The sequence below is a fragment of the Venustampulla echinocandica genome (assembly GCF_003357145.1).
Source record: "Venustampulla echinocandica strain BP 5553 chromosome Unknown scaffold_0, whole genome shotgun sequence".
In the NCBI taxonomy this organism is placed as follows: Eukaryota; Fungi; Ascomycota; class Leotiomycetes; order Helotiales; family Pleuroascaceae; genus Venustampulla; species Venustampulla echinocandica.
In genome coordinates, this window is record NW_022474205.1 from 1899672 (window position 1) to 1927325 (window position 27654).

Sequence of the window (27654 nt, forward strand, 5' to 3'; positions counted from 1 at the left end):
AACCTACGACTTGTTGGTTTCCTATGAGGGGGTTTCTGATGAGAGCATCAATCCAATAAATATTCACCACAAGATTTAAGATTCCACAAGGTTAATAAAAAAATCATAAAACGTACATCTTCAAAAGGCACAATAAACACAGCATATTTCAATAATTCATTATTCATTTTTTGCAACGATCCACAGCCACTTTGCCTGATCCCATCTTACTTTCCCCCTAGACACCCACTCCGACGATATATGCCTTTAGGTAACAAACTACACCAAGGTATATATCGGTAATCTAATCACCACCAATATCCTCAGCAATTCCGTCCTCAAACTTCTCCATAACCTTGTCCCCCACCTCACTAATCTTCAGCTTACACGGCTCGCAAAGCTCTGATACGTAATTATACGAGCGCCACAAAGCGGAGAATTTACCCTCACAGGGCTTACCCACCTTGACAGGGAGGCATTCGTGGACAACAGTGACGTCGTAGTTGTGGTTGCAGGCTGAAAGTCGGTGCTCGTATTTGCACATATTGATGGGTTGTTTTGCTTTTTGGTGTTTTGTTCGAGCGTGGATGGTATGGGATGCAGGATGAGGTTGATGGGTGATGAAGGTGGCGAGGGAGGATAGGTACATATGTTTGGTGGTTGGTTGCTGTATGCATTCTGCCAAAGGGTGTTATTGCGATTTTCTTTGGGTGTATGATGAAGGGGCCAGTTTCCGTTCTGTGATTGAGACTGCTTTGTTGAACCGTAAGTGCCTTGAAGGGTTAATTACTCTTTCTGTTGAGTATTCCATCGTTTTTGAGATTTGAGGATAACGGTTTGGCAGAAGCGGGGTCTCTTTTGAAGGAGCACAATGCCATTATGCCATTATGAGAATGCTCATTCTTTGTTGATCCATACTGCCCTATGAATCCTGCAGACGCTTATCGATGCTTCAGTTTCGACTCGTGCTCTTGCCAGAAATTCTTGCACGCTCGGTGGCCCCAATACTCAATCCACCATTCCCCAAAGCTATCTTCAACCTGGACATCAACTTTGCTGACTCTCTCCTCCCGCTTTATACCGCATATGACGCACGGTTTTGGTGCAGTGAGACCCCCTTCCTGGGTTTTGACATGGATAGTTTCCGAGATCTCAGGTATCGTTAAATGCTGCGAGGTATCAGAAATACTCGAATTTGCCACAGCAACAGCTGAGCGTAGACGGCCAAGCTGCTCTTTCCATACTCGAACCACTTCTGCAGATTCTCGTTCTTCCCGCGTGACCTCAGCTTTGTCAACGCCTGTTAACTTCATGCCGCCTTTTCCTCCAGCTGCAGAGGGCCCAATTTTCATTGACTGTGAGAGGATGGTGTCCCTCTTCCAGCGCAATTTCCGGCCTGCAATAATCCGGGCGGCCACGGTGGCGATGAGGATATATGCACGGAGGAAGCTGATCGTTGATGGATCTGACAATATTCGATTCTTCATCGGAAACGGTTGATTTACCACTCCTTTAAGCAATGTATCTTTCGGAAGATCAAACAATGGCGGGAAAAGCGTAAGCAAGACTGATGGCGGTGGGACATTGGTTGGAGGAGGAATACTAGCTGGCTCTGAGGCAACGCCGTCTGCGGCGTCCCAAGCCCAAGCATCTGCTAAAATGCCCGAAGCTGCCTTTGTGGCAGTGCCAGGCGGAGACTCTGGAAGATCTGCAAAATCACCCCATTCATCCCCTGGTTGGTCATTGGGGGCAGGTGAGTCTTGATACGGGGCTGGTTTTGGGACTTCGAATGACGGCCACGCTGTTACCGGTGATGCGGATTGCGGCTTATCTGCCTTCTTCGCGGCCTCAACTTGATTCATGGCAAGTGCCAGTTGCTGTCCAAAAGGATTTCTTTCTTGGAAAGAAGGTGATTTGGGAGCTTGTGGATATGGCAACGTGCCAGCACTTAGAGTGAGTGGTGCTGGCGACAGGGCTTTGGAGTTGTTCGGGATTTTCGGCGCCAGAGTCGTGGCACCAAAAAGCGTTTCCAGAGACTGAGATGCTGGGGGCGGAGGCTCTGGTGCAGATTCAGCAGTGAAAGTCTCAAAATCCCCGAACTCGTCCTCATCGTCCTGGTCAGCGGATATCTCATCTGCAGCATCGAATAGTATTTCCCCAAATGAACCTTTAGAAGCCGCTGCTGGTCTTTGTGGCGGTAGACTTTCCGGTTTTGTGGCTGGTACACTCGGCATAGATTGGGATTCAGTTATATTGCTAGAGAATAGGTCTAATGTCGGGCGCCGAACTATCCTAGGCCCATTCTGACCTGGCTTTGTGGTGACTGCTACGCTATAGCTGGTTGTCGCAGGAGGGCGCGGTTGGGTAGGCTCCGTAGACACTTGTGTAGCATTCTCAAAAGATCCCCAGATATCTTCTTCGGCGACATTTGGCTTGCTATTATTCAGATTCGATTGGAAACCAGCCGCTCCCCCCCAGATATCATCACTTGGGTTTGCCGGTTGGCTCTGCCATTGCGTTTGCGTTCCTCCCGGGGCGGTATGACCGTGTTGTTGATTCGTACCCCCTAGAACAGCGAGATCATTCAAAGCTGGAGCAGTATTCGATCGAGCGTCTTGAGGGGCGGTGTAGAAACTATCGAATTCGGCGAGAAGGTCGGACGACATAGTGTTGAACTGTGTATATAGCAAGGGAGCTCTCGATTTAGTAATTTCCAGGACACGGGTAAGGCATGGAGCAAATCTTCAGTGATATTTAATCCCACCTCCGAGCTCAAGGATCCCGAGACATGTGAGATGCGTCAAAGCAATCGCTCGCTGCGTGTTTGCTTTTCTCGTCCCCTAGATAGGTCTGCACAGGAGGGAGGCTGAAAGAGCGAGCGAATTCCTGAGTGGTGGCTGGAGTCTGGACCTCCGCTTGCCAAGCCTCATAAGAGCAAGGCTGAACCGCGGCGAGCGAAGACCACAACAGGTACAGGGTATTTAGCGTAGCATTCGCTAAATTTATAGGGGGCTTTAGGGGGTCAAAACCCACAGATTTTACAACCTTACATTAACCGCTACAATTATACGAATATTCCAAAGGTTCAATTTTTAGAACGATCCAATGTATTTTAATATATGCTTTGAATTTGGAGTGTTTCGGTTTTTTGGTTGTGTTAATATTTAACATTGGGTGGTCGGGGGGCTTAAGGGGTTGATCTCAATGTGAACCAGATTAGTGGTCATTGTCCCATCATTTTAGCATCCATCTTATGGAGATACTCCTTCACTTCTTCATCATCGAATCCGTAGGCTAATCTCACCATTTCATACGTAAGCTCTTCTTCCATGCCATCGAAAACGTCGGGCTTTCCGAGTATGGCGTATATTCTCGACGCAGGGCCGTCCAGTGTATCGGCGATTGACTTTCGTAAGGATCGTCCTCTACTGTCAAGTGCCTGTTCTGCGTCTCGAAACTTCTGGCGGTACAAGCTTCGTGCTGCAACTTGGCGGGATACATTGTGGTGTGCTATGTGGTCCGGGTCGTGTAGAATACATTCCGTCTCTGCATCTGGAGAAATGAGCGGAAAGGGCATTGGGTAGTGGTTAACCTCCCAAGGGGCAGTCTGAGCAAATTCCCAGTCGATTATGGCGAAGAAATTAAAGTCCTGGTCGACGAGGATATTTTGCATTCCCATGTCCATATGGTTGAAGTGGAACGGGCACTACCAGTTTTGAAGAGGGCTGTACTGTGCACGATATCTTTGAAGATAAACGGACCTAGTTTGGCAAAATTGTTGCTGCTGTCATCAGTGGTATCGTTTTTGCAGGCCTGACGAAATTTAACCTCAGCGATAGCGGCGAAATAGTCCCATATGTCGGCAAAAGGGCCATCAGCTGGGAGGCTATCTGCTACAGCTGTAGAAAGTTTGCCGATCATGGCACCCTTATCTTTTGAGAAATGGGCGATGGAGCCAATTTGGGGAAATGTAAAGGACGCCAGCTCAGCCTGGATAGAAGTCCACTGTGTGATGATGTGTTCCTGCTTTGAGATCTGCTCTCGAAAGATTAGAATTTTGTCACGGCAATACCACATTAATAGGAATGTGGAGACGGACTGGAAGCTCGTAGATCTTGTATTGCACATCTTGTAGCGTGTTGCCGTAAAACCCTTCAATAAGCATATAGGCCGCGCCAACATCTGCTGCCCTTTGCGAGCCTAGGCCTTCATAGGCATATAGCTTAGGGGACGAGATCGTAGCATTCTCGGCGAGGAATTTCATTGTCTCAACTTCGCACTAGATTGAATACATCTCAGAATTCTCATTGACATCTTCAGTGCTATCGGGATGCCTAGGAAGCCGTACACGGGCAATAATAAGGCGGCCGTCGGCTGCCAGCAGTTCGAAACAGTACCAGAATTGACCAGCAGAGAAGGGCTCACTGATTGAGACCGACTGACTCGTGATGAGTTGGGCGTGCTCCACGAGAAGGAGCTTGTTGACGATTCTCATGAAGCTCTCAAGACGTTCTTTCATGCCGTTGTAATCCCAACCGTCGTAGGATGTCCAACCTGCGCTGGGGGGAGCCATTTTAGGCACGGTAGTTTCCATAGTTGGGCTTCATGAGGGTATTAGCGAATTGGTCTGAATAGTTCTCGAAAAAGTAGGAAGGTAGCAGGCCATGGAAGCTTGTCGCTTCCTGAATATTCTGGGAAATCCCTTTGTAGCTCTCGAATAGTTTTAGAAGGGGTGGAGGTCGAATAAGATTGACTAAGGAGGCTCCCGGAGATCGAGAGTGGAATGGCTGATTGTGAATCGCTTCCAGATGCGATTCTGGCAAACTATGCAATACGATGTGTGATCCATGATTGAAAGGTGAGATACTTGTAGGCGGTGACTGGCTCGTCGATTGCTTGAACAAGAAAGAGCGCAACCGTTGTACAGTATATTATATTCACGTGATTGCACGTGATTACACGTGACTGTAAATTCTGCGCACTAAGCTGCGAAGTTGCGCTAATACGTACATAAGTATCATTAGGGCAAAAATGGGTCAACAACCAATCGCCCAGCCCCCATGGCACAGTGGTAATGCGTCGCACTGTAAGCCATCTATAATAACCGACCACCTGAGATTTATACTAATGGATTTTGTCAATAGCGTAAATCACGTAAAATGCGAAGATCATGAGTTCGATTCTCATTGGGGGCATTTGCCTGTTTTTTTGCATTTTTGACTTACCTTAGACGCTGCTGAGCCAGCTAAGCGAGCAGATCACCTGATGAGCTCCCAAAACAGCCACAGCGGCGCAGTCCTGGGATTGTTAGGGATTGTTATAATTTTAATAAAATGGGCTAACTTAAGAGGAGGGGCTCTAACCGTCTTATTTTTTTTGGTCGTTATCGGGTTTAGTACTTTAAGTTAGAGCACAAGCACGGGTATGTGCCAAGCCTAACCTAGTAACACTTACTCCTTACTCCGGCTGTAGTCCCATCTAGAAATCAAGAACAAGGAACACCAGTCTCACCGTGACAGAAAGACCTCTGAAGACTTTGAAGCTCACGACGTAGTAATGCGATCGTTGGAAGAGTCAAGGTGCCTAATCTACTATCTGGCCCAATCCCCACCACACCTACTGACAGACGAAGGAAACGATGGCAGGCTACACAGAGGCACGCTTCAAGCCTCGGGGAGCTGAGCAAAGCCGTCAAGGCGGATGGCAATGACAGCCCCTGTGTTTCTGGTCTCCGCTCAGTTTGTTGGAAGGCAGGTTACTTGCTTGCATTGAAGCCAGAAACCAACAACTAACGGACTATTATTTATTTACAGACATTTCTACTCTTTCAAGACACTGAGGTCACGGGATGGTCACGGGCTCTGGCCAATTCCAGAAGTGCATATTCTTCCCTGAGGGAGCATCTTTTGAGATTTATAGAAAATCCAGACGAAGTCGGCTCTGCACAGGATCCCTTGGATGATGACGAGACTGTACGTGACTCGCTAATTCCCCTCGATTGCTCAATGAAAATAAAAAGATGGCTTCATCTGGTTCCTCATCATCATACTGAGATTTGCAGTCCCCTTGGAAAACTATGCGCCAAGATGAGGAGATAAGGGCAGAAATATATCAGGATGTTGAACGATGTATGCCGGATGAAGAATATTTCCGCAAGCCTCGAACACAGCGTATGTTATTGGACATATTATTCGTCTTCTGCAAGATTAACCAAGATGTTGGCTATCGACAAGGCATGCACGAGGTCCTCGCCCCGATTTTATGGGTGGTAGAACAAGATGCTCTGAATTCAACGAGCTATGATCAATCAACAGAATCTGATGCAGATACATTGATGAAGGAGGTCCTAGACCCGGTTTATATTGAGCACGATGCTTTTACTCTCCTGTCACTGGTCATGCGGTCGGCAAAGTCGTTCTATGAGCTTGGTGATCCGGATCGCAAGTCAAATATCATGTCGACAGCGACTGGAACTCCACAGCAAGCTGCTTCACCAATTGTGGAAAGAAGTAGGCGGATACATGAAGTTTATTTGGCAAGCCTGGATCCAGAGCTTGCCAAGCACCTGACAGATATTGAGATTCTCCCACAGATATTTTTAATGTGAAATTTCCTTGCTTCCCCCATGCTTCGAATAAGGCACTGACATGACCATTAGACGCTGGATTAGACTCCTGTTTGGGCGCGAGTTTCCCTTCGACGAGTTATTAACTATGTGGGATACGCTTTTTGCGGAAGATCCAGCGTTAGATCTTGTGGATATGGTTTGCGTGGCTATGCTCCTACGGATACGGTGGCAATGTAAGTGGACCGTAATGATGATAGACTGGCGCTTATCTATTTTACAGTGATAGAAGCCAATTACTCAATTGCGTTGATGCTTCTACTAAAATACCCATCCCCGATATCACCACATGGGCCTCGAACATTCGTGGACGATGCCATTTATCTTCGAGATAATTTAAATGTTGCCGGTGGCGCGCAAATCATTAGCAAGTACGGAGCAAAGCCTGTTCAGCTGCAATCGCCGGCCTCCCAGCCTTCAACGCCATCCGGCCGGCTTAGTCCAAGGCAAAGACTGCCCAGACAAATTGCCTCACCAGCCAGATTCTTGCAGCAACAAGGAGGAGTTGAAGCTCTTTTCCAGGAGGCGGCCAAGGGGGTTCTAGAGCGTGGAGAACGGCTTGGTATTAACCAAGCTGTCAGAGACGCAGTTGGCGAGGTAAGAAAGAACATGCAAGGGCTCCAAACTTCTAGGAGCAATTCGACGCGGAGTAGAACCTCAGAGGGCGCGAGATGGTCACTTGATGAAGGACGGACAATCCACCCTTCAAAAGCAAATGTATCCGCCATGAACGCTCGGAATCAACAATTAGCCCTGATGCTTGACGCAGCAATGGCTGACCTGCGAGCTGTGTCTGTGTCGAAAGACAGCGACAAAGAGGCGTGTGTCAAAGCTATGGATTTGGCAATTGCTAAGGTAGATTTTGTCAAGATATACCTAGAGGATTCAACGATGCCTCTTCTCCCCGATTCTCCGCAACTTTCTGCTACGAGTCCACCTCCTGCATCGCCGCAACCGATACTACATGGAGCTGTGCCCGTCGCGGCTCCAAAGTTGGCCGACGTATCAACCGCAGGTGCCAGAACTCAGAAAGCATCCGCCGATGATCTATTAGTATCACCTGCCCTTACCCCAGATCCGCTTTCAAGCGTGGAGAATCAGACGATTCAGAAATCACAACAAGAATTACCAGCAAGGCCAAAGGAGCCTGTGCCGACACGTTCAAGTATAGCACAATCGTAAGTGTTTCCAAGCGCAATCCCGCACTTTTTATTATTGGTCATGCCTGCTAGTTATGCAGACTTCTTAGCCATTCGCAATTTTCTAGAGATGAGAGACCTTGACTGATCTTGTGGGATAGTTCTTTCAGTTGGATGCTGGAGCCCGAGAGACCTTCGAGTTTACATAAATCATCACCTCCACAACCCCCTTCGCCGTTCCAAAAATCTGGAAGGCGGCCTACCTCGGGGCCGGGACGCGAGAAAGCAGCATTCCTCTTTGGGGAAGATGGAGAGGGGTCCGGTATGACGAGCGCCAGGTTACCTCCATTAGGTGATGGAGAGGAGGGGTTCCATCTCGGGACAATTGAACGTGGGGGCAAGCTCAAATAGGACCCCGATGACTTGGTGATAGAGAGAGATATATAACTCAGCAATTGGCCCACGAGCCTCCCTCCCCATTGAATGAAATGCCTTCTTTGCGGCGGAATGATGGGCCCAGCCGACCAATTGCCCAATCATGTTATATACCTAGGTAGGTATATATGGCCAGGTCCCCCCTCCCAAGAAAGACGGCTCGCCTTGGACTTGCTGCATGAGAGAGGAAATAGAACGGGTTGAGCAGCGAGCACATCTGCGGACTCCGTCTGGATATTCCGCGAGCAAACCCCCGTTTTGAGCTGCGTTTCGGTGCCATTTCTGCGAGGTTACTGCAGTTTATGCAAGTTCTTCATGCAGTATCCCACGCAGGCAAGCGAATGCACAATGCGACCACCCACAACCTGCCCTGCAATTAAATGTGATGAGAGCATAACTCTCACCACTCAACTATATCCTGCCTGCTATTTTCTCCTCTGTCCGGCCCGGGATATGTGTGCCGCTAAAGCCTCAACGGTTTTTTTCCCATAGCGGCCACCAGTTCACAACATCGGCTCATACTCCGTCCGAAACGGATCTGGTCCTCCAAGTTCCTACGGGCGGGCTTGTCTCGGATACCCTTCCCGAGACGAAGCCCGTGTTTTTCTTGCTTCTTCTGCCACTGGCTTAACCTGCCGAGGCGGTGGTACATGTATATGTATACTTCGTACTTCGTATGTCGCTGAGGATTGGTTGAGCAGGGACGATGTTTGGGCCAATAGCACGGGCAAAAGCGCGGAAATTGTATTGATTGATGGATGGGTTCGAGATCACGCTGAGTTTAAGACGCACGCTTTGGCACAGCTTGCCCTGTGCCGAGGATCCCGCACCAAAGAGCTCTAGGGTGCAGAGAAGCAGAGACATTAGGGGATTGCTCTTTCTCGTTCGTGTGGAGCTGGGCGCATTGAATGACAGATGCAGAGGGAGAGGGGCGTACATAAAAATGGAGATAAAGTGTGGCAAACTGGAATGTACTATACGTTGGAATTGAATTGAAATTAATTGAATTGCTGGTAGTAAACTAGCAGCCTGCCTCGTACCTGAGATGTGGAATCCCTACATCAAATGCAGCTATTTACTACACACCGTATTTATTTACCTACCTGTATTTATTGATTGCTACTTCCTAGACAGGACTTGGAGCAGATTGAGACTGAAAACACAGGAAATTCGCTAAGTGGCCCAATAGCAACCCGTCCTCACTGATCTCTAGCCAAGGGCAAAAAAAGAGCGGGGTTCTTCGTACAGAGACAAGATCAGTTGAACAGAGTCTCTCCAGTCCCAGCTGAAGCAGAGTCCAGTAGCAGCAAGCAGCAAACCTCAAAAGCTCTTTTTCCACGTTCGTCCATCAGCCTCTCTCCCTCGCTCTCTACCTCCCTCCCCTTCCCCCCCACCACCACCCCCAAGGTACGTCTACATCCACCTCCACACTACACCTTCTACATCTTCGCCTCCCTTCGTCCTCTTCCTCTCATCCTCTTCTCTCTTCACATCAAACCCAACTCTCAACTACGCGTTACTTACCCATCACCCTCTTCTAGTCCTACCTCCTCCTCGACCTTCCCAACCTTCCTCCCCTCCCCATCTTCTTCCTCATTCTCATCTCATCCTCACCTTCGCGCCAGCTCCCATTGTCGCGTCGTCTTCATCCTCCGATATCCGACTCGCCCCTCGCCCCCCCCCCCGTTGGCAACTTAACCGTCGCTTCACCCCACCACCCCTCCTTCGTGCGCTTCGTGAGAACTCCTCCAGAGGTACGAATTCTCCCTTCGCTTTCTTTTATGTTGCAATATCTGTTTATTCTGGAGCCTTCGGTCAATTGGTGCAAGTCTGCACCTAATATTGACCTGCCAATTTTTTAATATCTTGTTATCTATGCTTGTCTTCCCAACATAAACTAACCGATATTTCTACAGCTACACACAATCCCCCCCACCAATACCTACTGGCAAACTCCTCACTTGCCCAATCTGCAATTACCACCCCCTACCTTCTCTCCCAAAAACGAGATATCATATCACGAAAATGTCATCTCCTCAAGACAACCGTGACATCGCTCCTAATGGCGACGAGCTTAACGAGAGCATGAACAACCTCAGCGTTGGTGGCGACGACCGTCTTGGTCCCGATGGCGAGCCGCTGCCCAAGACCGACGAAGAGTATGCCGAAGCGCAGCTAACCCTACGTGCTATTGTTTCCTCCAAGGAAGCTGGCGTGATCATCGGCAAGGGCGGAAAGAATGTTGCAGACTTGCGCGACGAGACTGGCGTCAAGGCCGGCGTTAGCAAGGTTGTTCAGGGTGTGCACGATCGTGTTTTGACCATCGCTGGAGGTTGTGAAGCTATCTCTAAGGCGTATGCTATTGTGGCAAAGGCTTTGCTCGAAGGCGCACCTCAGATGGGCATGGGTGGAATTGTGTCAAATAACGGCACCCATCGTACGTGACAGCTCTTTTTCCCTCTAAATTTACCAAATAACGAATACTAACAATGTGACCCAGCAATCAAGCTCTTGATCTCTCACAACCAGATGGGTACGGTCATCGGCCGACAAGGCCTTAAAATCAAGCACATTCAGGACGTGTCAGGAGTCCGGATGGTCGCGCAAAAGGAGATGCTGCCCCAGTCTACGGAGCGCATTGTCGAGGTTCAAGGCAGCCCTGAAGGAATCCAGAAAGCTGTGTGGGAGATTTGCAAGTGTCTGATTGAGGACTGGCAACGAGGCACTGGCACTGTGCTCTACAACCCCGTCGTTCGCACCCAACCAGGAGCCGCCGGAATGGGCCAGGGTCTTGGTGGTAGCCCTCGCGGCGATTACAATAATACGCGTGTGATGCGCACTGGAAATGGAGCTGATTTCAGCGAGGGCGCCCCCCGCTATAATAACCGTCGTTCCGATTCAGATGCTGCTCAGCGTGGCCTTCCTACCCATGATGAAAATGGAGAGGAGCTCCAGACCCAAAATATCAGCATCCCATCGGACATGGTTGGCTGCATCATCGGCCGGGCAGGTAGCAAGATCAGTGAGATCCGGAAGACCTCTGGAGCACGTATCAGCATCGCGAAGTCACCCCATGACGACACTGGCGAGAGAATGTTCACGATCATGGGCAGTGGCAAGGCCAACGAGACCGCGCTCTACCTTCTCTACGAGAACCTCGAGGCAGAGAAGATGCGCCGAAGCCAAGGTGCTCCCCAGGACTAAAAATGGAAACGCATTCGGGTTCATCCAATTTCCTTTCGTGCTGGCAAGCATTGTCTAGGTTCTTCCAGATCTGACTTGCCGCAAGGCTGATATTGACGCGATGGATCTCCGAAGATGATTCGCCCCTCTAATTGTCCTATATTTTTTTCTCTTTCACTAAAAAAAGCATTTCATGGGCTCACTTTCAACGAATTTTTCGATCTTTTCTTTACGATCCGGACTTTACGACGTTATGGTCATCGGCGCTTGCATGGTATACGCAGATCGCTCTTAGCAAGCTGCCCATTTCCCCTATGAGACTCGACACAGACGACTCGCCTTGACATTCAAATCACTCGAGACACCGACACCCTGTCTCGATATCTCTGCCAACCCGACGTCCTTCCTCGAAAACGTACGAGAAGCGCCCTAATCTCGCCATCCATGCGGCTATGACCCGATTCTCATAAAGTCACACAAATCACACAAATCACACAAAATGCTCCTTTCCCACTCGAAATCCCCCACGTCATGGAAACCAATTCACCCCGCGTCTTCGCACTCACTCACTCCCTCAGCCACACAACCCCGCAAATAGTCCTATTACGCTCAAGCACCAGCCATCTCCACCGTGTTATATCAACCCGATCTCGTGGGGATGTCTGTAGATTTAGCCAATATAAGCACTAAACAAGTTTCTAAGCCAATGCTATATGTGATACTAACCATAAATCCTACGATTGAGAATATTGCATCGTATCATGTCCACTGTGGCTGGGATTTATACTCATTAGATCACTAATAACCCAGACTTAATAGCGAACAGTGTCTGTTTATAATTCAGCGTATGTAGGGTACTGTGTCTTGAGTCTTTCGATATATTGGAGGGCTTTCTAAATCTTCCACCCTTTGATAGGGCGGATAGCGCGATGTATCCATAAATCCCCACGAAGTCGAAGCATCCAATCATAGTTTCGTTATGCATCCTTCTCTGTATCCCACGCCAGATATGCATTCAATCATTCAATCATCTTCAAGCTATCCGTATAAGTCAACCAGTTGACCGCCCCTCCCCCACATTTACCCCCGACCCGATTGATCTACATTCTACCCTCGCCCACCATTATAATCCGCACCACCCGCCTTCCTCAACCTAACCACAATATCGCCCTCCTCCAAATCCCCCTTATCCCTCGCATCAACCTGGATGCTATGATGCCCCAACACCCTCTTAACTTCACCACTCTCAATACTAACCCTCGCCTTCCGCATAACCTTCGTACCCTCCCCAATCCAGATAATCAGCACGAACTTCACCCGCTTACTCTCGGTGTCATTGGCGTACTCGACGCGCACATAGGCATATTGGGCTTGGTTGTTGTCCAGCTTCTCAGCGAGTTCGGAGAGTCCGCCTGTGCCTGTGGAGTCTAGTTTAAGGGTGTCCCCGACGGCCGAGGCGTAGGATATTAGGAGCCAGTTCGCGGGGTCTTTGTCGGAGCGGACGGATTCGTAGGCGGCGAGGATTTCGGGGGCGTTTGCGCCGGACATTTTTGTTGCGGTATTCGTTGCGTTGCGGTGCGTTTTGGTGTATGATTCCGTCTAGTTTATGTATGTACCAGTAGTACAAGTAAGATGTATGTATTGGCGGGTAGGTACTTGGGAGAGATAAGCACAAGGGGGCGTAATCCGAGTTCGATCGAGTTTTGCGGGAGAGGTTTTGTAGTAAATGGCAGAAGCAGAAAATCCAGTTCTGTGGCCGCAATATCTATTCGCAGCTGTAAGTGGGATCTGGACGAGTCGAATTGACCCGCAACGGGGGATTTCCAAGAACGCGCATTGAATAGATCGGGATTAGGGTCCTTGGTCCCCTCTCCCCCCGTATCAAAATACTGCCCCGCCGCACCGCCCATCCCGCGACCCGATGGGGCAATTCTGCCGCGTCCGCAAGGCCAAGCTGTAAGTTGCTTTATAGTTGAGAGTTGAAGCAAGGTGGCATGTCCGGTGTTGCGCTCTCACCCATTCCTACCTCACCCTCTGCCTTTTCCACGCGCAATGGATTTTTCGTGAGATGATAAGATAGAATCTTCTTCGATTGCTATTTTCCCCGTTGTTTTTGCTTTGCTTTACTGCGATAGACCGATATTATTAGAGAAAGACAAAGACAAAGAAAGGCGCAATGGCGAGGACGAAGCAAGCTACGCCGTTAAGGAGAGACCCTTCGTCTGAGTACGTCAAGGGAGATGCACACGGGACCCCGAGTCGCAATCCGCGGAATATGAATGTGGAGAAGGAGAAGAGTCCTAGTCATGCAAATGGCAAGGCCAATGGAAGTGCTCTTGCGCCGGCACACAAGGAGGCAGAAGGTCCAGGCATAGTGCAGTTCTTAATGGCAGTAGGAGGTATCTACGGGTCATTGTACGCAGCCCCAAGTATATCCTCAACCATACCTCAGAGCCAATTTTGCTAACCAAAGGGAATCCAAATATAGTCTAACATGGGCCCTCCTCCAAGAACGCCTAACAACCACCCCCTACGGCTCCTCCTCCGCCCCCGAGCTCTTCAAATTCCCCGTCTTCCTCAATACGGTGCAATCCCTCTTCGCAGCCCTCACAGGGTACATGTACCTCCGCTCCTCGACCAAACCAGGCCAGTCGCCTGCGCCCATCTTCCCCAACCAGCGGATCGTAGTTCCCTTGCTCCTCGTGGCTATAACATCATCCCTAGCCTCGCCATTCGGCTACGCCTCCCTCGCCCACATCGACTACATAACCTTCATCCTCGCGAAATCCTGCAAGCTGCTCCCCGTAATGTTCCTGCACATCACCATCTTCCAGAAGCGCTACCCGCTATACAAATACCTCGTCGTGCTCGCCGTGACCTCGGGGGTAGCCGTCTTCACGCTCCACGCAGGTTCCGCAAAAGCCCACAAGAAACCATCCAAAGCCTCGATAAACCCAGACCGCAATTCCACCTGGGGATTATTACTGCTGGGTATCAATCTGCTGTTCGACGGCCTCACGAACACCACGCAGGATTACATCTTCCAGACCTATCAGCCGTACACGGGACCGCAGATGATGTGCGCGAATAATATCATGAGCACGATCTTGACGCTTAGCTACTTGGGCCTGTCGCCGTATCTAAGCCATACAGGCCTGGGCGAGTACTTGGGCATGGATTTATCGAATGGTGGTAGTGGTGGGGAGTTCAAGGCCGCGTTGGGGTTCATGGCTAGACATCCGGGCGTTTGGTGGGATGTTTTGGGGTTTGCGGCTTGTGGTGCTGTTGGGCAGGTTTTTATCTGTATGTTCCCTTCTCCCCCCTTTCCCCTTTATCCAATCCCCACTTATACTATACTAACAACCCCCCTCTCGCTAGTCTACACACTCTCCACATTCTCCTCCCTCCTCCTCGTAACCATAAACGTAACCCGCAAAATGCTCACCATGATCCTCTCCGTAATCTGGTTCGGACACCGTCTAGGCGGCCGGCAATGGATGGGCGTCGGACTTGTATTTGGCGGTATTGGCGCTGAGGGCATCATCACGCGTATGGAGAAACAGGCCAAGGATAAAAAGGCCGCCGGTGCGGCGAAGAAGGAGTTGTGAAAATGTTCCTTGCGTGCATGTGCGTGTGTGGATTGGCTGGGCGTTGAAAATGGGAGTTTAAATCGGGCGCATGGATGCATGGGTGCATGGAAATGTGCTTATAGATACCTAGATAGGTAGATTCATGAATGATATTTTCGTCACTGGCTTTGTGCTTTGTTTATAGGAGGGAGGGTATAGATGGGTGCATATCTGGTTATGCAAGACGAAGCATCTATGGACACCCCTTCTTGACATATTTTCCTCTATCATGTGCATAATCCCTAAATCCATCACAGTTAAACAGATCACATGCAACCAAACCTCCCCCGCCATCACACAGCACGCGCACAAACAGAGGACATCTGGGTATTTCATTTCATTTCCTATATTCCCATTCCCATTCCTATTCCTATTCCCACCAATCCAACCCTACTATATGCCCGCCTTCCCTTCTTCATCGTCATTACATTTACAAAACCCCAAAGGGGAGGGAAAGTGTCTAGGTATCACAGTTACCAACCAACCCAAAACCCCTTTCCTCGTTCGCTCTCTTATCGCTCCCAAACAACTAACGCCAGCAAATGCATTTCCCTAACATTGCCACCACAAGTAAAACGCCAAGCAATGACCCTTTCGTACTGTCTCCCCTCCGTTTCCATCCTGCAGTCATGATTGATTGATGTACTTATATATTATCTCGGGAAATCGGCCTGCTAATATAAAAAAAAGGGCCATTTCCTGATATAATGGCCCAGATGATTAATCCGGATGGGTGTGGTGTCATTCATACACTACGGGCGCTGTGGCGACCCTTAATCTTGCTGGGCATGAGAACATGCCGAGCATTCAACCCTTGATCTGAACCGGGGTATAAATGGTGCTGTGGTATATATGCGTCTTTCGATTGTTAGGTCTCTCAGAGAAAATCATCGATCGATCGCGTGATAGGGGCCTCGCCCTTCGTCGGTGGGCTCCGAGGATCCTCGTCAACCGCAAGGGACATCCGCTGGGCTGGTGGAGGGAAGAAGGATGATCGGGGAAATTCGAAAGCCACAGGCGAGAAGAGCTCCGAAGGTGGTGGCATTGCAGAACCAGTGCCGAGACCACGAGAGAATCCCTCAAGCGGATTCTGCGTCATTTCTGTCACTCGAGGAGACATTAATGTTTCCCAATCACTCTCTTGGCTAGGCTTAGCAGGAGGTACAGACTGAGACGGTCTGAAAGAGAGAGTCTTTTCGCCGAACCCGAAATCAAAGTCAGCGAATCGGGAAGCTGCCGGGTCACTATTAGGAGCATCCTTGCCCGTTTCAATCATCGATCTAGTTTTATCTCGAGCTGCGGTACCTGGTGTGGAGTTGCCTCGCGCACGGGACGGGGTTATTGGCGATTCGATTGTATCTGCCGATAACGTCGGTCGATGCCTGACTGTTGGTTTGCGGGGCATGCTGATCTTGTCATTCTTCTTCTGGTCGATAATCTTTTTGAAGTCGTTCAGCGAGAACAGAAGGGACATATTGGGGTTAACCCAGCGAGATTTAGCCTGCGCTTGGGCATATGCCTCGGTCGCTCCAAGCTCCGGATTGATGTACATCCCGTACGCAATGATAAGGGTGGCAGACCGACTAGCGCCTTGTTGACAGTGAACTAGCACCCTCTTTCCTTCCTTTACCCTGGAGTCAATCGTTTCACACAAATCCCACAATTCATCCTTAACGTCGGTATTATGGTCCCAAGGCACGTGGATGTACTCCGGCATTCGAGTCTCAGTAGATGGCTTTGGCGTCGTTGGTGATGATTCCGTCGAACCGGGCGGCTGTACCTCAAAAGCGGTTCTGAAAGAAAGCATCGTGGCTGCGGTGTCGGGAGCAATATCACCAGATGGTGAGCTGACTTCCGGGATTATACTGTCTGTAGGTGATGCTCTCTCCTTCGCCTTCTCATCTGCCGCTTTCAAAGGGTTTTTGACTTCCCGAGCAACATTGATAATAACATCAAACTTCATCGCCTCCTCAGCCTTCGGCTCCAGGTATAGATGAACGCTAGGTTCGTACATCAATATCGGCCCATCTGGATAAGATGGCGATTTTGCATCCTCGCCAGTGTGAGGTCGATCGAAACTATCTCCACCAACTGTTACCCCGGGTATCCTAGTTGCCATTTGCACACCAGCAGGAGCTTCTAAGTCGGCATCCTCGCTGATGGTGAACGTATTTGCAGCAAGGTTAGATTCTTTGAAGCGTGGAGGACAGCAGGCCTTGGGGGCTCCTAAAGTCATACCGCCGCTCGGGCCGAAACTTGGTGTCGATAGCATCTGAGGTGATGAGATGGAATGCTTCAAACTTCTCCTTTGCAACATTGATGGCAGCCTAGGAGATGCTAGAGACTCCCCCGGTAAACAAAGTGAGTTAGCCGCTCCGGTATTAAGACTGAGGATGCTAGGTTTCTTCCTTGGCTTCAAAGCTGGGGGTTTGATGAATGAGGGTGATGAAGGCTCCGAGGCCTGGAATGGCTGTGAGGATGGATTCAGATTGAGAGCAAGGCTCTTTGGGTTCTTAAACTTTCGGGGTGATGGCGAGGTCATGGGCCGCTCGTCGCTCAGAGGTAATCGGCTCGGGTTATTGTCCGCCATTTTTAAACTTTGAAATGCGTCTAGACCGAAAGTTGTTCCCCCAAAGGAGGAGAGTGGCACCAAGGTAATAGGAGATTCGGGAGAAGAACTAGGTGAAGGGTCTGATAATGAAGATGAGTCCACAGTAGATATCGTGGTTGTGGGTGATGAGTCGGTCGAGTCCGAGGTTGTAGATGTGCTCTCACGGTATTGATGACCGTGTATTTGTGCAGGGTCGGTGCCATTTTGTTCCAAATTTTGCCGCTCTGGCTGCTGTTCAGGTCGAGGGCGTCGCTGTTCTTGCGGCCGGAACGCTGTTCCTGGTAACTTTGTTCCAATAGTCGCATCGCCGTTCTCAGTTACAGCCGAGTCCATACCATATATGGACATAAATGAAGGTATATGATTCTCATACATTCTAGGCCCCGCTGTTGATGGCATCTTTGAGGAATAGGGAGTGCGTCCTCTAGATCCAGGAGCCTGCGCCGAAATCCCGTCGGCGCGCTGCCGCAACTTCCTCGACTGTGATCCTGCCGTACTCGAAACCGCTAATCGTTCGGGCGAAGGTGATATGGTGACTGCCGTGAAAGACCGCTTTAAGACACGATCATTAGCATTATGAAGACTGGAAATATGGGCCATGGTTTGGAGATGCGTAAATGAAAGGAGTGGTGGAGGCCGTGATTGCCGCAGCAAGCGCAAGCCGTCGTGTTCCTGACACGGACAGTTTGCCTATGAGTTGTTGACCAACTCAGAGAAGAGGCCTGGTAGGAGCGAGTATGGAAGCAGAGGGAGCATTACAAGAAAAGAACAGAGAGCACTTACCAGGTCCAATGCGGCGCTTCGGGGCAGGCAGACTTGATGGCAGACCTGGATGTTTACCGCCGTGAGTTAAGTGTCCCAGTTGACGCGCCCGGATATTGGTAGCACCAAATCGAGGAGAATGGGGGTCTCGAGATGTCGCTGCTATCGGCTATAATTGGCAGCAGTACCGCTTGCAACGAAGGATGCTCCGGCAGCAACAACGGCCTCGAAAACGGCGTCGTGAAATGCGCCCGAACGGTGGCGGCGGAGGGGACAGCGGCGGGCAGTTCAAGGTCGTCCAGCAAGCCCCGTCAGTCCCTACGACGCAATGCAGCAGGCGACCTGAATCAACCTGGGGACGGGTGTCTCTGGCGGTCCTGCCCTCGGTGGCAAAGGGGACTCGGTATTTTCGATGATCGAGGTTTAAAGAAACGCAAGTGCAAGCAGTGAGATCAGTCGTCTGGACGGGTGTTGGCGAAGGCAGGGTTCGACTCTCCTGTTGGCTGTTGGCGGTGGGCTGTGGACTTGTGGGCTTTGGGCTGGGTGCTAGCTAAAGGGGAGTTCAAGTGTCAGCTCGCATGCAGGCAGAGGCTAATAGAGGCCCGGGCCAGCCAGAAGCCAGAAGCCAGAAGAATCCCAGGACGCCCCAGAGAGATGCGCAGTCCCAAAATAGCCCACGAACCAGCGCCGTCGAAATGCCGTGGGCGCCAACGCCGGCGAATGGGCAGCCCGCGAAAACTGGCCTTATGGAGGGACGGCGCACTTACAGGAGCAGCGTCCAGCGGATTGGCCCAGCGACACTAGGAACGGTAGTAATCGCAGGCAAATCAGATGCTGGCCAGCAGGTGTTCAAGAGAACTGAAAGTGCCTTTACCTCCGTATCCCCGTCGACAAACTCAACGCCTCCCGCCGGTGACAAAGCGAAAATGGCGGTGCGGTGCTTCCGTTGGCTGCGGGACAAGGTGCTTTGTTCCAGAGGCTGCTGAAAGAGACTTGGAAACAGAGAATGTTTGGATGAATGAATTATCGATTATTAAGTGAGTGTGTGGGACGAGGTTCTGTGCGAGGTTCTGTGCGAAGTTCTATCCGAAAGTACTGAGGTTCTCGAAGGACGGTGGCGCCTGTGCTCCGTGTCCTGTCCTGTAAGAAAGACAGGTCTTGGTCCGAAGTCGTTCAAGGCGATAGTCGGTGTGTTTTCAATGTCGGTCGGTGTGTTTGCGTTTTGCAATAATGCTGCACCCCAAGCGAAAATAACTAAATAAATAAATAATAGAAGATCCAAAGCTCTCTGCTCTCTGCGCAGTATAATACCCAATCTCGCTGTATCAAGACTCGATCCGCCGCCGACGTCGATGGAAGGATAGAGAGGCTGGTGTTGGGCTCGAGGGAGAGGGCGAAGGCGAGAGATGGATATAAGGCTTGCGATCACCGACAATTGGAACCAGCAGAGGTCGAGCGAGGATGCCGTACGGCGAAGAAGGGGAAGGGGGAGGGGGAGGGGGAGAGGAAGAAGATTATAGAAGCATTGTGAAGAAACAGCCAGCAGCAGAGGAGGGAGGAGGAGGAGGAGGGAGGAGACGCTGGTGTTTGGTTTCGGGGCGTGGTGTTGTTAGTTAGTTCAATGTTTATTATTGAGAAGTGGAAAAATATCAACAACGGCGATTGATGATGCTGGATCCCGAACAACAATAATAATAATACGGCGCATATTACGAGCACGTCCAGACTCCAAGAAAGTCTTGACTCCCGTTGACCGTACCGTACCACTGAGTACAGTGCGTGCGAAGTGCCTGGGTGCAGCGGCAAAGGCCTAACGCATGTCGATTCGCCCAGCCAACGGACCATATAATTGCCCCTGTTGAATTCGAAACATCAAAGGCTTTGCCGCTGTGGCTCTTTTGCGGCCAGCGGGCGAAGATCAGTCGGAGACTGGGGGGAGGGGGGAGCTTCTGAACCTTTGCTAATTTGGAGCCTCACTACACCCACTTGAGGCACGACGCCACTTGACGCCGCCTAGATGTAGCTAATAGCTAATCCGAGTACGAAGGACGGAGTAATGGTGTAAATATATATAGGAAAGTATATTTAGAGAAACAGTTAGTTACGGTACCTACTAGCCGCCTCCTAGCCAAGAACAAGAACAAAAACCAATACTCCGTACTCCGCAGACGAGGTTGCTACTGTACGAAGGACACCAGGTACTGTAGATACCCAGACCCGCCATGGCACGTGCCATTAGGTGGTCATACTACCTATTTTCGTCCGTTCAGCGTTCGCAGTTCGAACCACGGTTTTCAGGGATGCTAATAACTGTAGTCTGTGTGTGGTTCGCGTGGTCTGTTGCATCTACTCCGTAGACAGGATAATAATCGTCTGTAGGAAACACTTGTGGTCCGGCTTACGAGTAGTTGATGAAGATCGTCACCTCAACTAAGAATAACCCACTGCCAACGCCCGAGATTACACTTCGAGGTACGAAGTACTACGTACATGTACAGTACATATATGGAAATTGTCCGCATCATATGCACACCAACTAATCAGATGTTCAGCATCTCAAGCGTTGCCTCGACAAGCACAAACAGCATGAAGAGGAGGCTCATCAGTGCCTCAGCTCGTCGCATGGTCTGAGGAGACGCTCGACCACTTCATGCCTTCACGGTGCCATTCGTGCCCAAGTAAGTAATCCTGAAGTGACCCCAAGGATTCTGAACATTGGATGAACGAGCCTAGGTTGGTTTTGCCTACCAGAGACCAATCAGCTGCGGTGCACAGTGGGATATCAAGTTTGTGCGTTGAATCCCCGACGCCGAGAAGCCGTTCATGACTACTCCCCACCACCTCCCAGCCCTTTCGACAATAAAATCAAATACCAAGATGATACGGAGTACGTAGTAGTACGGGGCTGTACTTCATCATCCCCTGTTGGCGTTTGGCAGCTCTCTACTCCGTACGCAGTGCCTCCGTACGAACCTCGAAGTAATGAATTCCTCCAGTCCTAGACCACCAGGAAGAAAGTGAGCCTTGTGGTTGAGGTATCATAGTGCCCCGTATCATTATCATTATTATTGAAGGGCGAAAAGGTACTACAGCCATGTCTCGGAATCTCAAAAAGAGAGTTTGCCAAGATCCGCTCGATGCCCGCCATCTCGCACCAGGCTAGATTTCGAAACTCGAAACTTCATCAATTGGTGGGTCTCCAAGAGTCCAAACGCCCCGCCACGCACCACTGACACCAGGGTTCGCAGAACGAGGAGGAACTTGCGCCATGGGCGTGGGAGGCGGCGATATCCCTGAGACCTTGCCAGCCAGCAGCCTAGGGCCGAAACTCTTTGACCGTCCAGCAGATTCGGCTGTAGGAAAATGTAGTGCGTTGCAGATTTGTTAGACGCCTGAAACCGATTCTTCCCTTTCTGATGCAGCTCTCGGTCATCTGCCTTTTGGGTTTCGTTCTCGTTGCAGCATTTGGCTCTGGCCAACGGGCACTGAACCCGCGGGGAGCGATATATGGTCTGTTTTCATGGTGCCTGAAGCTGCCACGCGCTCTTCCCGTGAAGTTTATTCGTCCCGACAATCCCGAATAACAAAGCTCGTCAGGGATTGGGGTTTGACCATGGAAGGCGCAGAATGCGACTCGAGACCAGAAGGGAAATAAAGAGATAAGTTTCAGGGACAGCGGGTCGACTCGTGTAAACTCTCTAGCTCTTTTCGGCGGCGCCTCCTTCGGTCCTTGCCCGTGGAATCCGACCCTAGAACAATACTCGAACCTCAAGGAGAAGGTCGGACAAACTCCCGACTCCAGAGCGGGCATGTAGGAGGGAGGGCGAGAGTGGAGGGCTCATGATGGGAATCATCACGATCTTGTGTTTGGAGTACCTCCGTAACATCCTGTAATTGCAAAATTCCGGTCGAGATGCACATCTTCTCCGCACTGTACTGTACCTAGTCTGTAGGACTCGTTTATTAGCTTTCCTTTCGGTTGAACTTGGAGCGCTCTGGTCTCTGGTACTGTCTCCGGTCTCGCGGAATTACGAAGTGACGATGTGACGATGCTGCATGGCATGGCTGCAGATGCGGGTGCTCTATGGTTCCTGTAGGCCGATTCTTTGCAATGCCTCAGCTTTTGCTAGGACTTTGGCTCTACTCTGTAGTACCACAAGCGCCACATGAGATAATGGAGCCACTGTCGTGGCAAAGCTGAGGCATTGTGAAAACAAATGTCTTAGCAAAGCCGAGGCATTGTAAACAATGGGCGTCTGTGGCTCCTATCTTCTGTGTGCTATGATCGGAAGTGATTGTGGTGGAGTTGATATTTGTTGAATAGCTCGCATTCCCCGCAGTTGGACCTGACTCTGCTTCTTTGCTTCAGCATCTGCATCTGTTTCTGTTTCTGTTTGTGTTTCTGCTTCTGCTTCTGCTCGTTTTGGATGTTGAGTATTGTGAATGGAGCTGCCGTCGGATGGACTGCGTGCGTTGTGCGCGTCTCGGCTGCCCTCGTACAGGCCTGCGGACCTCCAGCGGGACTCCAGTGCAGTTGAACAGTCGCTGTTGTCCTTATCCTCCCTAGAGAAGACCAGCAGATCAGACGCGGCGGTCACCAGTGCCAATAACATCGCGACACACGTCCAGCACCAGCAGCGCCAGCAATTATCGCGTCCGTCCAGCTCCCCTCTGCCCTCATTTGCGTCATTAGCGATCTCCCCTCCACAATCACCGCCGTCAGCATCAAAATCAACATCGAGAGCCCTTCAACCGCCTAGACGCAGACCCTCCGACCCTCCTATCGCAGTCACTCTTCCTTCGCCGCTCCCGTCGCAACCTACGTCCAATCCACCACGATCCAGGATCCCTGCGTCCCATAGTAGGAATGGACTATTAGAAGAGTTTTGGCAAGGACCTCCGCCAGCAATGATCACTCAGGGATCTTACAAGATCGATCCGTCAACATCAACCACCGACTCTTGGGTTGCTGCGCAACAGTCCATCACCATCGCTTCGCCCTCCCACAACCCCGAGTCGCCCTTAGGCCCAGCACAACCAACTTCAGCGAGATCCATCGACAGCAGCGGATCACGACCATTAATCAAGCCCATTCGTGGCTTCAAACCTTCCTCGCGCAAGAGCGTCGAGATGGCCTCGCGCCGCACATCCATAGATCCCGACCATACACTACGGGCGTTCGAGGGTTACGAGCGACCTCGGCGCACCACCAACGACTCTGAGCACGATGAGTTGAACAGCGACGAGAGCGATATGTTCCTCCGCGCTGCCCGGGACGAGGGTTTAACCAAGCCCAACAATGGTCCCTTAGGGGCCCTAAGCCGCTCAGATAGCACGAGGGTAAGACAATAATTTCCGCGACAATTTCATCGCAGTTTCATCTCTGGATCCACATGTGACGGGGAACGATCGCAGCTAACGTTTGTTCATAGTCCCGAATAGGACAACGTTCCTCACTTCCCCCCTCAAATACATCATTTCCTTCCTTCATATCTCGTCACCGCGGACCCGATCAAGAGGGTTCCAATGCATCACGCCTCATGGATGAGCAAGGAAGCGTTAGTCAAGCATTGACTTATCGTCCGGCGGAGAAATCTCGAGCATCAGCCGCTGGGGACCAGTTCTCCAGGAGCCGCTTCTATGAATCTAATTCTCGTTCGACGCCCGCTACTCCTCGAGCGTTGGTAGGTCGAGAGATCTCCCCACCATACTCTGGCCGGAGGCCGTCGTTACCTGATCCCGCATCGGCGCTACCATCGCGGCCATCCCCATACCGCCAATCTAATTTATCATCATATTCTCCTCGAAATTACAACTCTTCGCCCCTCGTATCCCGTACAACGGACATGCTCGAATCCCCAGCTCCTGGTACACATGCCCCGGAGAGCACCGAGTCGACCGTGTCAACAACAGCCCCTTCGACCGTCTGGGACGAGCTGGAGGACCTCAAGTCACGCATACACCGACTTGAATTGACAGGAAAGCTCCCGGCGACATCTGGTGCCGCTATGTCACGCGCATCTAATGAAAGGCCGCCAACGGCGACCACCACTGTAACTACCATATCTACGTCTCCAAAGCGGGGTCGCGGTAACAGCATATCACCAACCGATGTTGGCAGCGTAGTCAATCACTCGAACGAAGCTCATCCCCTTTTACGTGAGGCATTAGCAAAATCCAAACCAGTACTCAGCCCTGAGATATTTAAGGCTTTGGAGGCGACTGCTTCAGATGCACTTGTAATTGCATCGATGATGGGCTCTGCAGGCCAACCTGGACCAATCTCGAGTTCCCAATCAACAGTTGGCGGTGTAGCTTCAACTGTATCGGATCGGCAGGTGCGTCGAAAAGCAGACAGCCTGTGCCGGAGCCTGACGGAGTTATGCTTGGCCATGTCTGACGGGAAGAGCGAACATATACAATCAGCACCAATCCAAAACCCTGCGAGCCCCATGGATCGGAGTGACGAGGTCCGCAGCAGCATTGAACAGGTCCCGAGTCAGCGGCAAGCAATTAGCACAGATCTAGCAAGAATCAAATCTAGCCCAAGAGCACTTAGTCGACTGGAAGCACGAAGAAGCAGCCTTCTCGCCCCACGTAGTTTGCCTAGTCCTCGATTTGCTCCATCAGAGTCAGGCACGCCCACTCAAAGTTCCATGGCTGGCCGTCGAACTTCACTGTTACTTCGCAGTCACCGCGCAGCCACTGAGGAGCGAGACGAGGACGAAGAGATCAAATACCGTACACCCTCGAGAGCCACAACTGAGATAGGCCGACTGAGGAATCCGCAGAGAGAATACGTCCCACAGGAATCGATTCCAGAGAGGACGCTGACCGTACAATCTTCATTGCCCGTCAGGAGACACGCTGCATCATCAAGCCTCCCGAATACCGGAGCAGCCCCAGCAACCGCACCCTTACCAAACCTTGCTGGCAGGAGATATATAGAACGATCCACTCCAGAGAGAGATACCACAGCCCCGGTAACGAGATTGATGGATGACCGTGAGAAGCGGAAATCATCTATTGGCCAAGGCTTTGGATTAGGAAGAACTAGCAGTTTAACACGACGGACAAGACAACTCTAAAATCTTGCGGAGTCCCTCACATACGCGGGGGTGTTAATGAATAAATGGAGCGATGGAAACGCATACTTGTACCAACACAAAAAATGATAGGAGTTTGAGCGCATGGAATTTTTTCCGGGGGAAGGGACTTTTTTTTCGATCAACCCATTGTACACATTTATATATCTTTGCATCCTTTTGTTTTTGCACTGCCCTTTTTTCGCTGCTAAGCGCAAAATGGGCATTTTCGAGATACCCAAAACCAAAGAGAGATCATGGTACCTACGACCGGCATGAATTAAATGGAACTATGAAAATGCAAAAAATTCATTCAGAGAAAGACGCAAGCAAGCAAACTGGATGAACATCCCTGTTCTATACCCCTTCAATATTGTTTTTGTTTTTGAAGCGGCCTATGACCTAGGACATTTTTGTATTACTATTACTTTTACTAGCTTTCTATTCCTTGGGGTCGATAAACACAAATATGAAATCTTGCTTGGTCGGCTACCTAGCTAGCTGTTCCATGTCAATACTACTACATATGTCAGGATGAAAGTGATGAAATGTATACTACTTCCCCTGTGACTGGGTGGTTCTATTAGCGTTTTATGCTTCAATTTTGTATATAAATAGCTCAAATCTTATCCGTGATCTCAAGCGCATTAACGGATGCATCCAAGGCATCACCATTCTCCATAGCGCCCACAGCCTCCGCAGCGCCCTTCTTCCCCTTCCCCTTCACCTGCGCCCTATGCTTCCCAAACGGAGGTTTCCGATTCTTTAACGCAGCCGGCAAATCCGCAACCTTAATGCCATCCTCCCATAAAACACCACACTCGGCTTCCTTCCGGCCCACTACTTTCTTCCAGTACTTCGTACTCAGTACACCCGTCTCATCGCCCTCGGTTAGGATTACGCCGTTGTCGCTAACCCACCAGTTCGTCCCGCCGTCAGCGAGGTTTTTGCGGATGTCGATGTAGATGAGCAGCTCGGCGTCGTTACGCATCCCGCTGATCACGCCGCTGCCGCCGGTTTTCGTGCCTTCCGGGAGCCCGGTGGATAAGTGGATGTGGGTTCTGGACATGCATTTTAAGCCACCTGATGCGAGGATGGAGTCGTAGAATGAGTAGTAGGTGCCGTGGACCACGGTGTCGGGGATGTTGTCCGAGGAGAGCGTTATGGGTTTTAAGAGGGCCGCGGCTGAGACGGCGATGCTGTGGCCTTGGTTGGCGCGGATTACCCAGTCGCCTGGGTCGGTGGAGGAGGAAGGTGGAGGTGGCGAGATGGCTGGGTTGGGTTTCATGGAGAAGCGCTGTTTGGCGTTGTCTTGGACGGCGTGTTGGATGTCAGAGAAGGTTATATTGAGGGATTGGATGGGGCGGTATTTCATCTGTGGGTTTTGGTTAGCTGATGTGTAGTTTTCATCTCTGGTGTGACTGGATTGGGGGGATGAAGATAGCTTGGATGGAACATAGTATACTAGATAGTATAAGTGTAGAGAAATGTCATATAATACCCCCATTTCACTAGAAATAGTCATGTGGATGTCACGAGATCAGGGAAATAACATGATAATGGGGATAAAGAAAAACAAAAATGAGCAGAACAAAAGAAATTGAGTTATATAATAACAACAATCGAGATATCTTACCACTTGATCTAATGGGGCATAGCCCTCGGCATCGAGCTTAATCCCAGCATCATTTGCCGCGTGCCTTAGGAGCTTCGACAGCGCCTTCGAAATCACAACCTCTCTATCCAACCCTCGCCCTCCACGGCCTCCTCCTTTGCCGCCCCTGCCACGACCTCCTCCTCTCCCTCGGCCTCCTTGATTGCCACGGGCATGAAATTTTTCTTCGACGGCCAGTTCTTCCGGCACGTTTCCGAGATCTTCTTCGGCTCGAGAGCTAGCCATGGCTTGGGGACGTCCCTGAGGCGGAAATAAAAACCGTTGATAACGTGTCTTTTGCCGTCTTAGAATATGTGATGGTGCCAAAGGTGTTCTTGAGAGTCTGGCGATGGATGTAATTTTATTTAGCATCGCATGGTGTGGAGGTGAAGAGGAGAGAGAAGGTTGAGTGATGGAAGACGACCTCGCTTAAGAGTCTCTCTTGTGTCATCCGTTTGGAAAGAGTCATGCCGACAACTTACAACAGCCACCTCTAGGAACATCACCGGCTATTCGCACAAATTTGATGGGTGAGGTGTTGGCCATTGCTCT

At 50.5% G+C, this 27654-nt stretch overlaps 10 protein-coding genes across 10 annotated transcripts; 4 read left to right on the forward strand and 6 right to left on the reverse strand.

Moving 5' to 3' along the window:
- Positions 1-283: 283 nt before the first annotated feature.
- On the reverse strand, positions 284-523 carry BP5553_00579 (uncharacterized protein; the record flags this gene model as incomplete). Its single annotated transcript, XM_032009202.1, has 2 exons — positions 284-381; positions 439-523. 2 exons carry the CDS (start codon positions 521-523, stop codon positions 284-286), a joined length of 183 nt encoding a protein of 60 aa, XP_031873256.1.
- Positions 524-920: 397 nt separating this feature from the next.
- On the reverse strand, positions 921-2645 carry BP5553_00580 (Uncharacterized protein; the record flags this gene model as incomplete). The annotated part of the gene is made up of 1 exon (XM_032009203.1): positions 921-2645. The coding sequence occupies one exon, from the start codon at positions 2643-2645 to the stop codon at positions 921-923; it is 1725 nt and encodes a 574-aa protein (XP_031873257.1).
- A 557-nt stretch (positions 2646-3202) lies between these two features.
- On the reverse strand, positions 3203-4552 carry BP5553_00581 (Uncharacterized protein; the record flags this gene model as incomplete). The annotated part of the gene is made up of 4 exons (XM_032009204.1): positions 3203-3685; positions 3718-4014; positions 4079-4258; positions 4328-4552. The coding sequence occupies 4 exons, from the start codon at positions 4550-4552 to the stop codon at positions 3203-3205; spliced, it is 1185 nt and encodes a 394-aa protein (XP_031873258.1).
- Positions 4553-5685: 1133 nt separating this feature from the next.
- Positions 5686-8154, forward strand: BP5553_00582 (Ypt of gyp1p; the record flags this gene model as incomplete). The annotated part of the gene is made up of 6 exons (XM_032009205.1): positions 5686-5733; positions 5793-5951; positions 6041-6582; positions 6638-6780; positions 6828-7782; positions 7905-8154. The coding sequence occupies 6 exons, from the start codon at positions 5686-5688 to the stop codon at positions 8152-8154; spliced, it is 2097 nt and encodes a 698-aa protein (XP_031873259.1).
- A 2049-nt stretch (positions 8155-10203) lies between these two features.
- On the forward strand, positions 10204-11382 carry BP5553_00583 (putative RNA-binding protein rnc1; the record flags this gene model as incomplete). Its single annotated transcript, XM_032009206.1, has 2 exons — positions 10204-10615; positions 10679-11382. The coding sequence occupies 2 exons, from the start codon at positions 10204-10206 to the stop codon at positions 11380-11382; spliced, it is 1116 nt and encodes a 371-aa protein (XP_031873260.1).
- Positions 11383-12468: 1086 nt separating this feature from the next.
- On the reverse strand, positions 12469-12909 carry BP5553_00584 (Uncharacterized protein; the record flags this gene model as incomplete). Its single annotated transcript, XM_032009207.1, has 1 exon — positions 12469-12909. The coding sequence occupies one exon, from the start codon at positions 12907-12909 to the stop codon at positions 12469-12471; it is 441 nt and encodes a 146-aa protein (XP_031873261.1).
- A 628-nt stretch (positions 12910-13537) lies between these two features.
- Positions 13538-14969, forward strand: BP5553_00585 (Multidrug resistance efflux transporter EmrE; the record flags this gene model as incomplete). Its single annotated transcript, XM_032009208.1, has 3 exons — positions 13538-13776; positions 13850-14664; positions 14740-14969. 3 exons carry the CDS (start codon positions 13538-13540, stop codon positions 14967-14969), a joined length of 1284 nt encoding a protein of 427 aa, XP_031873262.1.
- Positions 14970-15867: 898 nt separating this feature from the next.
- On the reverse strand, positions 15868-18201 carry BP5553_00586 (uncharacterized protein; the record flags this gene model as incomplete). Its single annotated transcript, XM_032009209.1, has 1 exon — positions 15868-18201. The coding sequence occupies one exon, from the start codon at positions 18199-18201 to the stop codon at positions 15868-15870; it is 2334 nt and encodes a 777-aa protein (XP_031873263.1).
- A 4605-nt stretch (positions 18202-22806) lies between these two features.
- BP5553_00587 (Uncharacterized protein) lies at positions 22807-25451 on the forward strand (the record flags this gene model as incomplete). The annotated part of the gene is made up of 2 exons (XM_032009210.1): positions 22807-23703; positions 23796-25451. 2 exons carry the CDS (start codon positions 22807-22809, stop codon positions 25449-25451), a joined length of 2553 nt encoding a protein of 850 aa, XP_031873264.1.
- Positions 25452-26067: 616 nt separating this feature from the next.
- On the reverse strand, positions 26068-27348 carry BP5553_00588 (Uncharacterized protein; the record flags this gene model as incomplete). The annotated part of the gene is made up of 2 exons (XM_032009211.1): positions 26068-26823; positions 27085-27348. The coding sequence occupies 2 exons, from the start codon at positions 27346-27348 to the stop codon at positions 26068-26070; spliced, it is 1020 nt and encodes a 339-aa protein (XP_031873265.1).
- Between the last annotated feature and the right edge of the window lie 306 nt (positions 27349-27654).